The sequence below is a fragment of the Squalius cephalus genome (assembly GCF_949319135.1).
Source record: "Squalius cephalus genome assembly, chromosome: 18".
NCBI classification, from domain to species: domain Eukaryota; kingdom Metazoa; phylum Chordata; class Actinopteri; order Cypriniformes; family Leuciscidae; genus Squalius; species Squalius cephalus.
This window is the reverse complement of record NC_137139.1, coordinates 6,527,966-6,543,243: the sequence shown is the minus strand read 5'-3', so window position 1 is coordinate 6,543,243 and position 15,278 is coordinate 6,527,966. Positions and strand designations below refer to the sequence as shown.

The 15,278-nt window shown below is 37.4% G+C and overlaps 1 protein-coding gene across 2 annotated transcripts in view; it reads right to left on the bottom strand.

The window, feature by feature from the left end:
* nudt3a (nudix (nucleoside diphosphate linked moiety X)-type motif 3a) overlaps positions 1-15,160 on the bottom strand; it is a 32,111-nt gene extending 16,951 nt beyond the window's left edge. For both annotated transcript variants that reach the window (XM_079848509.1, XM_079848510.1), the window contains exons 1-3: positions 14,856-15,160; positions 12,390-12,500; positions 5,796-5,840 (exon numbers count right to left, since the gene is read on the bottom strand). In XM_079848509.1, the coding sequence (XP_079704635.1) occupies positions 5,796-5,840; positions 12,390-12,500; positions 14,856-14,954 (255 nt within the window). In that variant the 5' untranslated portion in view covers positions 14,955-15,160. The remainder of the gene's footprint in view (positions 1-5,795; positions 5,841-12,389; positions 12,501-14,855) is intronic.
* Positions 15,161-15,278: the final 118 nt, after the last annotated feature.

Below are 15,278 nucleotides of genomic sequence, written 5' to 3'. Positions count from 1 at the left end.
GCTCGTCATAGGTCAAAGTAGAAAGACAGACCTGCGGGAAATTCTGTCTCACTCCTTGGGAACTGTGTCATATCCTTTAGCCAGTGCTGATGGTTCACTTGCTAAAACAAACAAATCAGCTCTTATGGATTTATTGTAGAGTTGGGCCACTAGGCGATGCCATCGTCCATCGCGATGGCTGACAGGCATCACGGTATTGAGCCGATACCCTCCATGTTCATGCTTGGCACGTGATTCACCACAGCCAAAATAGCGCTGTATGACAGATAGGGCTGTCACTTTTTATTCGATATTCGAATATGCATTCGAACATGACGTGAAATATCCGAAACCGAACTATAAATAAACTATCCGGTTTTTAAAGTGCCATGTTTTGCGCATTTTTTACAGTCTATGATTAGACCGTTTGCTTTTTATTTTATTGTTTGCCATCTCATCCAGTAGCGGCCGCTCTAAACGTATTGTAGCGTAGGCCCGTGACCAAATCAAGCGAATAATAGCCAATAGCCAGCTTGTTTTGAAAATGGAAGATAACGACAAGACAAATGAGTCCGCGCTGTAATTCCTGCCTATTACACACACACACACACACACACGACCCACAGAAAAGACGCGTGTCAGTATCGAGTTCTCTTTCGGGCTTGAACAAACCACAACACACAAATTATGCCAAATGTCCGTTTTGTCGAGTGTCCTCATAAGAGCAGTCTTAAATTATTTAAATAAAGTCTAGTTGATTCGCGTAGTGTTTTTGCGCAGCGCGTCTGTGTACACGTCACCACGTAGGCTCACTATTGGCCGACGCTGATCATGTGTGTGATGCGTGATGACGTGTACACAGACGCGCAGCGCAAAAACACTACGAGGCCCAGAGAGAAGGAAATGAAAAGTGGAATAAAGTCGTTATTTTTGTTTGTTTTTGCGCACAAAAAGTATTCTCGTCGCTTTATAAACTTAAGATCGAGCCACTGGAGTCACTTGGACTATATTAACGACCTCTTTAATAACTTTTCTGGGCCAGCAAGTTTCGGTCACATAGCAGCCTATGGAGGATTCAGACTTGGCTCATTTTTCATCAAAAATATCTTAATTTGTGTTCCGAAGATGAACGAAGGTCTTACGCGGTTGGAACAACATGAGGGTGAGTAATTACTGATAGAATTTTCATTTTTGGGTGAACTAACCCTTTAACACATCTCCGGCGAACGGCTTCTTCACGCAAAAGAAAAACTCTTCATGAAGCGCAGTGAAATTCAGCGACCATGTGGCGTTTCCTGATGGATCGAGGTTGTTCGTTAACTTCATTTTACATTTTACTCGTAGATATTCGAATATATTCGAATACATTTCTTGATATTCGATATCCGTTCGAATTTGATTTTTCTCAAAAGTGACAGCCCTAATGACAGATGTAGCGCTTTTATTTCTAAATATTAACAAACTTCTATTCCGATTCTCAAATACGTGTAAGTGAGTTTGTTTTGTCGTTTTAAAACCCTTTATAAATTATCTTGATCTGTAGCGGGAGATGGGCGCCGCCATGTTTGTTTGGGCCGCAGTTCAGAGATTCCTGTCTGTTGGATTTATTAATTCATCAGTTCCTCCCGAAATACATTAAAGTAAGTGGCCGGTGAACTCGGCGAAGAATAGAGTAATACACTGTGTATCTGATATGAATAAAACATGAATATCCAAATATATTTGAGTGGATTGTTATTGCTGCCTCCATAGACACCATTGTGTATTTTACAAACTATAAACGTATTGTTTTGCTATAAAGTATATACGTATTTAAATGTCTGAAACCTAAAATAAACATTATGTGGGTAAAAACACTGAATAGTTGTGATATATGAGCGCGTCCGTCTTTGGCTCAGCGCCAGCCATAGCACAGTTTGAGTCTGGCAGTGGTGTCACGTCATTCGCTCCTCAGTGGTCAGCTGATGCACAGCGTGCCAACATCGAGGTTGCTGATGAGATGTGGAGGAAAATATCTAGTGGAAAATGAGAATGTTACGTTACCCCTTGCTTGTACATAGCACATGGAGACCTGTGTTACTGCATGACTAATGGAGGGTTTACAAACTCTCAGTGCTGTTGAAGATCTGACATGTGATCATGAGGAATGTGACACCAGGGTGTTTTTACATGCACAACATGCAGCACAGGAACACCTAACTGTAGTCATCAGAGCCCTGATGCTGATGTGGCAGTGATTGCTTTAAAGGGATACTTCAGGATTTAGCATTAAGCTTTGTATTAGTAGAAAACCTGTAGTATTTTCGAATTACCGTGCTTCCCTCCGTCACGTCCCCCTGAGAGGAGAGATTTATGTATTTTTTGTCTGGAAAAAAATCCTCCGATGATGCAAAAATCGTCATTTTGCGTCATCGGAGGATTTTTTGGCCAGAGGCTAAAGACTACAGCCAGTAGGAGGAGCTGTCCCGCATGTCTTCAACCCGCCCATAGGGGGATCTCACTCACAGAATGTACAAATAGTGTCAGCCAACTTTTTTTGGAAGCTAAGCTAGCAGGCTCTTGTTCTGTGGAGAAAGCTGAGTAAGTAGGGGTTACCATCCTCTTTTTCCCGGACATGTCCGGCCGTCGAGATCGTCCAAAATGTCCGGGATTCAGCTTTTGCTTTCTGCAGTCGCCATTCATTGTTTACATGCTCACCTCTTGTTTCAATCTAACTGAATTCATTTCGATTGGTGAATCTGAATATAGTGTTTACATGAACGCTAAACAAGTGATCGGTTGATGTGCGTTTTAACATTGCTAAGAAGATTCCCGCTCCTCCGTGAGAGACACGAGACCGCTGCGTCTCAGTAATCATGCCACCGGCCTCGCGCCGTTCTCCCGCGCCCCTCAGTCTCGTCCTGCTCGCCACAGTAAACATGATGAATGGCGACTGTAGACGTAAAAGCCGAATCCCGGACATTATGGGTGATCTCGAAATCCCGGGCAAACTCGTCACGGAGACTCACTAGTAGCTTAGCCTTGTTGTTTTAAACTGCTCTCTAACCGGTAGGCGTGGCCTCCTAGGGCAGCAAAGCAAGTGCATTCTGGGAGTTGTTGTCTTTCATCCACATAAGCCAAAAATTAATTTTCTGGATTTTCTCAGTCTAGAAAGCTCCAAATTCAAAAATAATTTCACATTTCTTCTACATAAATGACCTATTTTAAATACACATTCATCTTTCCAGAGGTGGAGTACCCCTTTAAGTCTGCAGCCAGATTTGCCATGTAGGTTGTATTTTTTCACGGGGGTTGGCAACAAAAACAAGGATCATTGACTTAGCTAAGGTGTCGTCAGCTCTTGGCACAAGTGTCTGTTTGGCACTTATTGGGATCCATCCCTTCTCAGGTTGTGACTCTACAAGTGCCTTTTATGGCAAAGGCAAAAGAAAGGCATTTTCTGTTGCTTGTGAGAAAGAGGAATATCTGACTGCGTTTACAAATCTGGGTAGCAGTTTTAACCATGACCAGTCTACCTTTGAGCTACTTTGCACGTGTGCCCCCCGAATGGCCAGTCATCTGCCGAAAATGTGAACGATGCAAGATACAAAGCATTCTGCATGGCGTCGTCAGCTTTGCCAGAACTATCCATGTCCCCCGACAAGTACCAACACTGCAAAAGGGCAAACTACCAAGCAGCCATCATGAGACATCCTCTGAAAGGTATAATGTGTGGCCCTTCACCCGTCGGCAATGGATGGCACCTCGAAGTCCTGCCCCTGAAAGTGTGTTGCAGGCAGTCCACTAGCAGATGTGAGACTGGAAGGTGTTCCTGTGTGTCTGCAAGACTGTCTTGTACTGATTTATGTCGGTGCCAAAATTGTGCAAATGTTTCACAGGAAACAGAGGAAAGACCCACATGGGATGATGGCTATGATAGTGACAGGGATGATACCGATGAGTAAATATGCGCTGTGTTAAAGAGGTCGACCGATAGTGGACTTTACCGATACCGATATTTAGGTTTGACCGCACATGCCGATAACCGATTATTCAACCGATGGATACTGGATTAAAAACAAACATAACACTCCAAGTAAAACAGTGCTGAACTGAAATGTGCTAAATGAAATACATATATAAATATATTAAAATGAGAAGTTGATTTAAATAATTTAAACATTAAAATATTACAGGTATTACAGGTAATATTACAAATGTGTGTTTCTTTAGCTATAACCTAGAAACATATGTATATTTCATAGGTAACACTTTGCAAGTCCCATTTGTTAACAAGGATGTATTAGCAAGCTTTCATGAACTATATGCATTATGCAATATACGTTTTTACTGCATGTATTAAGATTTGAGCAATACAATTGTACCTTTATCATTCATGTTAGTTCATAGTACATTAACTAAGGTAATAACAGATCAAAAATAAATATTAAAATGTATTAGTACATTTTGAAATTAAACTAACAATGAATAATACTTCTACATGTATTAACCTTAGTTAATGCTAAACATTGAATCTAATTGTGAAGTGTTACCATTTCATATAAATTCAAAGAGTCATGCTTAAAGATGGCCATTAAACTTACATAAATGTAGACCTATATTGCATGTACAGTCTCTCACTTTACAACACATGATGATTATCTAATCAAAATAACTATGTATTATAGAGATAAAAAAAAAAAAACTAAATCGAATGTTATGTTTCTGTCGGCTGCATGAACATATCAATGTTGAGAAAGCAATTACGTCACTAGCTTTAAATATTAAACGTCGCCGGCTAATGAATGCGTAAAAGTGACCAGCTGGATATAAACTAATGGAAATAGATATTAACAATTGCGACATAAAACATTTGGGTCAGGTTTGCTTGTGTTTTTGTCACATTGTTTTAACCGCTTGAGGTAACCGTTACTAATGTTATTCCTCTCAGACTCGACGGCAAACATACTTTGTGTTATAATTTAAGCTGATTTTGAGCTGTAAAGAATATTGTAGAATTGTAATTTTTTGGCAGCATTCAAAATTAGGGGGACAGGGTAGCATTTCAAGTCATTTCAGCCAACTTGGACAGAAGAGTGCTTATTTTTTTATCAGTAAGAGTCTTATTTTTTTTATAAGAGTATCTACTGAAAATGTTGATGTATAAACATCACAGTTTTGCTTAATTTATAATGTGTAAGTTTAATTTAGCTTGGAGCCAATCCGTGAAGTTGAAGCATATTTTCTACAAATTTGCCATATTTCATGGTCTACATTCACACTTGAGTATATAATGCACCATAACCAGTCTCGCATGTTCAGCCACATGTATAAATGTCAGTTTGAGAGATATTTTGTGTTGTTTAAATTAATATAAATAAGAGTTACAAACAAAACCAGCAGCATAAGATTTTTTTTTCCAATTCACAATTATATACATTTATGGATCATGACAAAAAACTGCAGGATATTTTGCGGAGAACTTTGAACATAAAGTCCATAATGGTTTTGTCTATGCAAAAATTCATTTAAAAAGTAATGCGCAGGTGTGGGAACGAAAATCACTTTCTAAACACACAGACAGGATTAATCGATAATCAAATCTGTTGTTGATTATTTCCATTATCGATATCTAATTAAAATAAAAATCTATAATGCTGCAACATTATTATCATCATTTTTACTTCAAAAACGTCACTAAATATTACTACTAATCTCAAAACTTTTATTCTTGTAAAATGCCTTCTATGAGATTATTCTCAAAACATTACGACTTTGTTCTCGACACCATTGACAGTTTCTTTCTTGACTGTTGTTTACCATCAGAAAATGCTCACCTCAAAAACGCCGACCAGTCTTCCCAGCGTGCCCTTCACTCCCGCCTGTGGGAATGAACACATGTGGAGTGAAACGCTGAACTCTGGACATTCACAACAGGGTTATAACAGTGACATTTAAGACCATTTTAAGACCTGAAAAAATGTAAATACTGTACAGGTGTTGCAATATTGACAAAAAAAACGATATCTCGATATTTTCAAAGATTTTGTTGATAACAATAATTAGATGATACTTTGGCATGTGTGTTTTTGTGCGGGTACAGTGGCTGGTTTAGGCCTGTTGTTGACGGCTGACTCATGAAGACATTCATATTAATCATATTCTATGCGATGGTCAGTTTTTTTATCATTTCATCTTTATAGTCAGTTGAGGACAAGTTCTCATTTACAACTGCGACCTGGCCAAGACAAAGCAAAGCAGTGCGACATAAACAACAGCACAGAGTTACACATGAGAAATAAACAATCGTACAGTCAATAACACATGAGAAAATCTATATAAACGTAAATGTAGTGCAAAATGCAGTAAGGTCGGGAAGATAGGACAATAAATAGGCCATAGTGGCGAATCAAATTTCAGATTAGCATAAACACTGGAATGATGGAATATGCAAATGATGATGTGCAAATAGAGATACTGGAGTGCAAAATAAGCGGAAGTAAAAAAATAAATAAGGGGATGAAATAGTCGGGCGGGCAATAGACAGGTGCAGTGATTGATGAGCAGCTTTGACGGCTGATGCTTAAACCTCTCGCTTCCAGGATTGTTGCCGTTCGTTCCAGTCATCGGCAGCAGAGAACTGGAGAACTGGAAGGAGCGGCGGCCAGAGGAGGTGTTGGCTTTGGGGATGGCCAGTGAAATATCCCTGCTGGAGCGCGTGCTATACCGGTGGGTGTTGCTATGGTGACCAGCGAGCTGAGATAAGGCGGGGATTTACCTCATAAACACTTATAGATGACCTGGAGCCAGTGGGTTCGGCGACGAGTGTGTAGCGAGAGAATACAGGTCGCAGTGGTGGGTAGTGTATGGGGCTTTGGTAACTAAACGGATGGCACTGTGATAGACTACATCAGAGACTATTTATATGAGACATGCCACTTCCTCAATCCAACTATATAAGGAAAACCCGTAACGGCAAAGATGGCGGTTGTATGCACATGTCCCGCCCCTCCCGCTGGAAAGCCAATCATCTGCTTTTAACAGTCAGCAGCTGACCACTAAGGAGCGAATGTACAGTGACATGACTGCCATATTCAACCTGTGCTTTTGCGCTGAGCCAAAGACGGACGCGCTCAGCGCTGGTCATAGGCTATATCACAACTGTTCAGTGTTTTAACCACATAATGTTTATTTTAGGTTTCAGACATTTAAATACATATAATTGTTTAAGTGCTTGGCACAACACGCGCATTCTGGATAGAGACGTAAATGAAGTTTGGTGTCGTGAACGTGAACCCTTGCGCATGCATAGTAAAAGTATAACCTGTGGGGGAAAAGGCGTTTTAAACCTTATTTTAGGGCAAAGTCATCAAACTTTTTCAGCGATTTTTATCATATTTTACTGCTGTTTCTATACATGCAGTTTTTATGTCCCGGTGACCAGTGAAAGTGCAGTTCTGACTCTCTGCCCATTCATTTAGATAGGAGCCTGGTCTTGTTAGTCCGAAATAGCTGCCCGGAGGCGATATTTTTTTTTCCAGGATGGTAGGGGAAGACTCATGAATATTCATTAGGGAAGTCATCCCTGATTGGTCTTAACCCCAGTGACGGGTAGGTTTAGGGGTGGGGTTAGGGGGTAGGTCATCAGACCAATCAGGGATGACTTCCCTAATGAATATTCATGAGTCTTCCCCTACCATCCTGGGAAAAAAAATATCGCTGCCCGGAGGCGTTGCCAAGATGGCGGCCGAGTGGCACGACTTGCCTAAAAGGACTTTGACTACATCCAGTCTGCGAAGTAGAGTGTTGGAGGCTATTTTGTAAATGACGTCGCCAAAGTCAAAGATCGGTGGGATGGTGAGTTTTACAAGGGCATGTTTGGCAGCATGAGTGAAGGAGGCTTTGTTGAGAAATAGGAAGCCGATTCTAGATTTAATTTTGGATTGGAGATGGTTAATGTGAGTCTGGAAGTTGAGTTTACACACACCCCTAGGTATTAGTACACTACCGTTCACAAGTTTGGGGTCAGTAAGAATTTTTTTTTTTGGAAAGATGTTAAAGAAATTAATACTTTTATTCATCAAGGACACATTAAATTGATCAAAAGTGACAGTAAAGGCATTTATAATGTTACAAAAGATACTATTTCAAATAAATGTTGTTCTTTTGAACTTTCTATTCATCAAAGAATCCTGAGAAATAAAATGTATGACGGTTTCCACAGAAATCTGAACTGTTTTCAACACTGATAATAATCATGAATGTTTCTTGATCATCAAATCATCATATTAGAGTGATTTCTGGAGGATCATGTGACACTGAAGACTGGAGTAATGATGCTGGAAACTCAGCTTTGATCACAGGAATAAATTACACTTTACTGTATATTCACATAGAAAACTGCTGATTTACACTGGAATAATATTTCACAATTTTTACTGTATTTTTAATCAAATAAACACAGCTTTGGTGAGCAGAAGAGACTCTTTTAAAAACATTAAAAATCTTAGTGACCCCAAACTTGTGAACGGCACGTATTCTGAGTCAGACCCGTGGAGAGTGGTGATGATAGTCCGGTGGGCGGCTGCGATTGAAAAGCATGCATTTAGTCTTACTAGCATTTAAGAGCAGTTGGAGGCCACGGAAGGAGTGTTGCAAGTAGGGCTGGGTAAAAAATATCGATTTCTCGATTTTAATCGATTCTCATTTTTACGAACCGATATCGATCCTTAAATCTCAAGAATCGATCAGTCATCCTGTTTTCAGTTCATGAATGAATGGATCATTGTTGCGCGCATCCCATACAATAAATCGCAATAATCTTTGTGTTTTGTTACTATTGATATGAAACAAAGTCTCAGATTTCAATTACGTCCATTTTCTTACGAAATTCAAAAACATAATCACCGTTTTGGCGCTGTGGCATGAGATCGCTCAAGAGAAGCACATGATCTTCTCTTCCGCCTTAATAACACCAGTTACAGCGCGAAATAAACATGAATGAGCGTCTGAAAGTGTGTTAAAGATAGAGTACAACTTATCGAAGTCCGTATCATGTCACATGGAATCGCTCAATCAGTGTTTCAACCGTGCAAAGACGTCAGTAAAACAGCTTGTAAACAATGTCATGTAACGTCACATTTACCTCAGAAAAACCATATCCAGTGACCATAAACTCGTCAGTCAGCAAGAAAAGTTAACTCTAGAGAGGAGCATTTTGCTAAATATATGCTCCATATCACATATTCATTATAATGTTTAATGTTCTTCAATATTTAATGCATGTTTGAATAAATCTGGAAAGTTTTTTATGACAGCCATCATTTAAAATTTTATAAAATTTCATATAACTTTATTATTATAAAAATAAATAAAAGTGTAATTTAAGTGTTTGTATACAAATCAGTTAATTTACCTTCAATATTATAGTAGGCTAATGAAGCCTATAGGCTACAACTGACTCCCATAGCTTACAGCATTAGTGAAGAGATCTGTTTTCCTTGAGAAAATTTGCCATGTATTGTACCTGATATCCAAAATAATCAATATTGAATCGAATCGCAAGCTTGTGAATCGAAATCGAATCGAATTGTGAAATTTGTGTCAATACCCAGCCCTAGTTGTAAGGCAATGAAACTTGTTTGAAGGTTAGTTAACACAGTGTACAAAGTTCATAGCAGTGACAGAAATTTACTTATATTAAGGGGCAATGTTATTTAAAGCGATTTCCAGGGGTATTTTATCTATATAAGGGCTTTTTTTCTAAACTTGTTAGATGTATGTATCACCTTATATGTCAAATTCTAACATTCATCAAACCACATTATATTAAGTAATAACACCGTATAGGGCCGTTACCAATCAAATGAAATCATTATCAACAAAACCCATCTTTGCAGTGACAGAAGTGACATTAGTGTGGCATTATTATATTTACACTGCATTGACAATTAGTCTGCATAAATTCAATTCAATATTTAAATATGAAATGATTTCTAATGTTGTATTAAAAGGCACTTTAAATATGAAACTGAAACTGCCAGTAGGAGGCGTCACTGAAGTCAGTGAGTCATTCATTCAACCGATTCGTTCACACGCCTGATTCATTCAGGAATGAAGAAGTTTAATGGATCACTGAAACATTGATTAAACTGATTCGTTCAAAACACGGATTCAGTCAGTAAAAAATAATAATAATTTCTGTCTGTTGCTCAGAGACTCGCTTTCTGCTGTGGTTTCATTTTGAAAGCTTTATTGGCGAAATAAATGAAAAACAATATTGTGTCTAAAATGTAACTCACAATGTTAACTTATTATTCATTTCAGTTGTATAAAATGAATATACAACATTTGAAAACGGCACTCTTGCTCGTGTAATATTGTATAACTACATCATATGATATAAGACAAAAACGGTATATATATATATACATATAACTGCATACATCATGCAGTGAACACGTGAGTGACAAACTCGATCGTTCAGACATCGTTAAAACAAATAATTGCGCTATCATCATAGACTCATACAGTACCAGTCAAAAGTTTGGAGACATTACTATTTTTAATGTTTTTGAAAGAAGTCTCTTATGCTCATCAAGCCTGCAGTTAAAAAAACAAAAAAACAACAAAAAAACAGTAATATTATGAAATATTATTACAATTTAAAATAATGGTTCTCTTTTTTAATATACTTTAAAATGTAATTTATTTTTGTGATGCAAAGCTGAATTTTCATCAGTCTTTGGTGTCTTATGATCCTTCAGAAATCATTCTAATATGCTGATTTGATACTCAGTTATTATCAATGATGGAAACTTTGTGCTGTTTAATATATTTTTTTTGGAATACTTTTTTCAGGATTCATTGATGAGTAAAACGTTAACAGCATTTATTCATAAAAACAGCATTTATTCAAAATAAAAACATTTCTAACAATATAAATCGTTACCATCACCTTTTATCAATTTAACGCATCCTTGTTGAATTAAAGTACTAATTTCTTTAAAAAAAAATAGTTATTGTTCCCAAACTTTTGAACGGTAGTGTATATTGTTACAAAAGATTTCTATTCTAAATAAATACAGTTCTTTTTAACTTTTTATTCATCAAATAATCCTGAAAAAAGTATCTCAGGTTATAAAAAAATATTAAGCAGCACAACTGTTTCCAACATTGATCATAAATCAGCATATTAGAATGATTTCTGAAGGATCATAAGACACCAAAGACTGGAGTACTTGCTGATGAAAATTCAGCTTTGCATCACAAAAATAAATTACATTTTAAAGTATATTAAAAAAGAGAACCATTATTTTAAATTGCAATAATATTTCATAATATTACTGTTTTTTTTATGTTTTTTTTTTTAACTGCAGGCTTGATGAGCATAAGAGACTTCTTTCAAAAACATTAAAAATAGTAGTGTTTCCAAACTTTTGACTGGTACTGTATATCGCACACCCAAACGCACAAACAATGAACTTACAATTGAACTCACATTTACCCATTTTCTTCACCTTCTCTCTCCCTTTCGCGTGCAGGAGACAGACGTGATACTGTCGTAAATGCCGTGAATTGTCACGTGAAAAAGCAAATCCACAAAGAAATAATAATAAAAATAATATGTATGCTAATTAGATCGTTTTAATTTGGTAAAGGATTTAGATATGTCTGTCGTCTATAAGATCTCTCATAAGTAAAAAATAAGACTTTGAATTTAAAAAATCTATTTTAATACTTTTTAAGGATCCGCGGGAACCCAGGATAACATCATGTAGCATTTTACAGCATCACGAAACATCTTACTTAAGCAAAAGACAGTTCTCAGAAGTAAAATGTAAAAAATATTTACAAAGTCTATGTCTTTGGTGAAAAGAGCGCTCTTAATTCATCTAAATCACAGTACCATATTAAAATATTTAACAAAAACAAAACAGATTTAGCCCTATATGTTCTCACTGTAGCAAACAAAAGAGCTTGTCACATAAACCTAAGGTTATTTGTGTGTGTGTGTGGCTCTGACCAGTAACCCTCACATGTGGAACAATCCCTATTATTCGACTAAGCATGGAAAAGTGTGAACTGCATGACTAATGATGCAGACGTAAGAGTCAGGAAAACTGTAACAAAGGAATAGAGCATTAAAACGTTAATACTTACAGTAACGTTCACTTAGCAAACATGAGTTAATGCATCATGAGCTGACAGGAAGCAATACTTTTACGGCATTTATTAATCTTTTTTTGTATCTAATTAATTTCAGCTGTATAAATAAGCATTATGCATAATGAACAAACATGCATTACACAAGTTTATACAACCTGGATTTTAAAGTCATTTAGTGCGACCCTTGAACCGATTCTCCTTGATTTCACATCTATTATCACAGTAATAAGCACAAGTAAGTGTTTTAAAGAAGGAAAGCCCACCTCTTCACACACCTCCCTGACAGCAGCGACACCGGGCTCCTCCTCCGGCTCCATCCCTCCTCCGGGAACGATCCAGCGGTCGGGATGACTGCTGCTGCTCACCAACAGCACCTGACACACACACACACACACACGAGAGACATGCGGATCAATGATCTGCTCATCACCACAACCGTATCATCACTCCCTCCTCCCCCTATCCTGGTTTAATGTGCTGAGACAACTTTAACCCTCTGATGGTCCGCGGGGGTCTTTTTGACCCCAAATGACTTTTGCTCAAATTAAAAAAAATGTTCCCTTTGTCCAAATGGTATGAAACCTTCTACGGCTCTCAACACTTTCTAGATCTACAAAAAAAAAAAAACAATTGGAATGATATCTGTTTTTATGTTAGCGTGACAAAATTTGTGACACTCGTGGTCCTCGGGGTCCCCCGCAATCAAAATAGACAAAATTCATCATCAAAATCAGAAACAACGCAGAACACATCGACAGAAATGGCACAAATAAAGTGGCACACTTCCACCAATTCAAAAAGCATCCACAATGCTGAATTATTTTGCTCACAACAAGCGCACACACACACACACACACATATAGAGGAATACATTTTTGAGACTATAAAAACTGTTCTCTTATCATTTGTAAAATAAAATCATCCAAAATGCAGTACCACCACAAAAATAAATTAGTGACACTGACACATTAAAAAAAATGTGCACACACACACACACACACACACACACACACACACACGCACGCACACACACACACACACACACACACACACACACACAGGAACATTTGTAAGGCTATAATTTGTCAAATAAAATCATCCAAAATGCAGAACCACTACAAATATAAAGTGGTGTGGTGACACTGGCACATCGACAATGTGTACTCACACACTCTCTCTCTCTTTATCTCTCAGTCTCAGACACACACACACACACAATTGTGTGTGTCTAGAATCTAGAATTAGATTAAAAATAAATGATAAAATCTTAAGACTCCAACATTTCTCTTTGTAACATTTTGTTCAGGTTTGATTCTAATCATAATGTAACATTATTGAAAAACTGGGGTTTTTTTTGGTACAAAAAAATGCTAAACTTTGACAAAAATATTTTATTTTTGTTATAATTGTGATTTTATAATATTTAGATATGAATCCAACTGAATCCAACTTGTGAAAAGATATCTTTCAGGTAGTCTAATAGCAAATAGCATAATCTGGAGCTCTATAGCCATCTAGTGGTTAAAATTATTATTTTTTATTTTAAAACTGCATTTTCCAAAAAATGGGCATAAATGTTACATTAAACCATTTAAAATTATCCATGTTATCCCCATGAATGAAAGTTAGAAATCTGGGTCTTTTATAAAGTGAATTTTACATCAAATGCTGTTTTTTTGTAAAAAGGCTATTTAAATATTTATTTATTTATAGAAATTTAAAAAATATCATAAATTCTCCAAAAACTGCACAAATGTTGAGTAAAAACATTAACAAACAGAATAAAATTACATTTGTGAAAAAAAAACAAAAACTATTAGGCCTATCTTGTTACAAAATTAAATGTTATTGTCTGGGGTCTCTAGAGACCCCAAAAAACTCGAGTGTAGACATAAATAAAGACCATCAGAGGGTTAAAGTCAAGATGCAACCATTCATAACCCTTTTTACTTCTAACATAAGCTGTGTTTCAGAGTTTCAGTGCTTTAGTCTAGGCTAACAAAATCACTGATACGGGATATAGTGAGGGTGAATCATGGATAAAGGCTACGGAAATGTAAATTAATACAACTGACAACACAAACAGTGTGCTTGAACTCTGGAATATTTTAGCATGGCAAATAAACATTATTTAACACTAAATGTTTCATATTCAGTTATATTGAATACTACTACTAGAGCTACTTTTGAGATTACTACTGTGGTTTCCTGGTATTAGCCAACATGGTCAAAACAATCTCTGTGGTCATCATTATAAACACTGCTATGGCAGTACTATGGTACAGTGAAGGTCTAAGATGTTAATAAAATCAATTGTACTGGTAATAATCATGCACTTGTGTATAGTGCTTCAAGATATACATGAGATTAACCACATGCAGAATGTCCAAAAGATCAGGTTAAACACACTTTTAAGCAACAATTTGAGGGAGATATCACAGTAATGTATGTGTTTACAGTAGTAACAAAAACCGTATCATATTGGCGGAAATTCTAGTAACGGTAACGTTAACCACGGTATGTTTTACTACAGAAAGACTTTATCGAAAACAAAACAGATAAGAGCAGATATGGTTCTGTGGTCGTATAATACACACACCCATCATATACACACGTACAACTCTACTTCTAACACATACACACTGCTAAATGTAAACGCTGGTTATATTTAGAGGTAATGTATTTGTTGAAGTAAGAATAAAGACGCAGTGATTGCTGGCGTGCGTCACCTCCTCCTCGCGCTCGCTCCTGAAGCACAGGCAGGCCGCGCGCTTTTTATAGCCGTCTCTGTCATACGTGCGCGTCTGGTTGGACTTGAGCTTTATCATCGCGCTGAACTGATGAAAGTCCTTAACTCCTGTCAGCTCTGCGCCTCTCAATGCAGTCCCGCAGCCACAAACCCCTCTAAAGGCCCTCTGCTAACATGAATATTCCCTCCGTCGCTTCATTTTGTGAGTCTTGTGAGCTGGTGTCGTCGCACAGACGCCATTACTCTGAGCTCTGCGTAAACTGCGTAGCTCAAGCACAACCCCAAAGCGCGTTTCCTGTTTGTGAATATGAGAATGCGCAGTAGAGGAAGAACTGGTTCAAAGCGCACTGACGTTTACGTGTTGATTAATACACACTGTCACGGTTATTTTTCTATAATATTT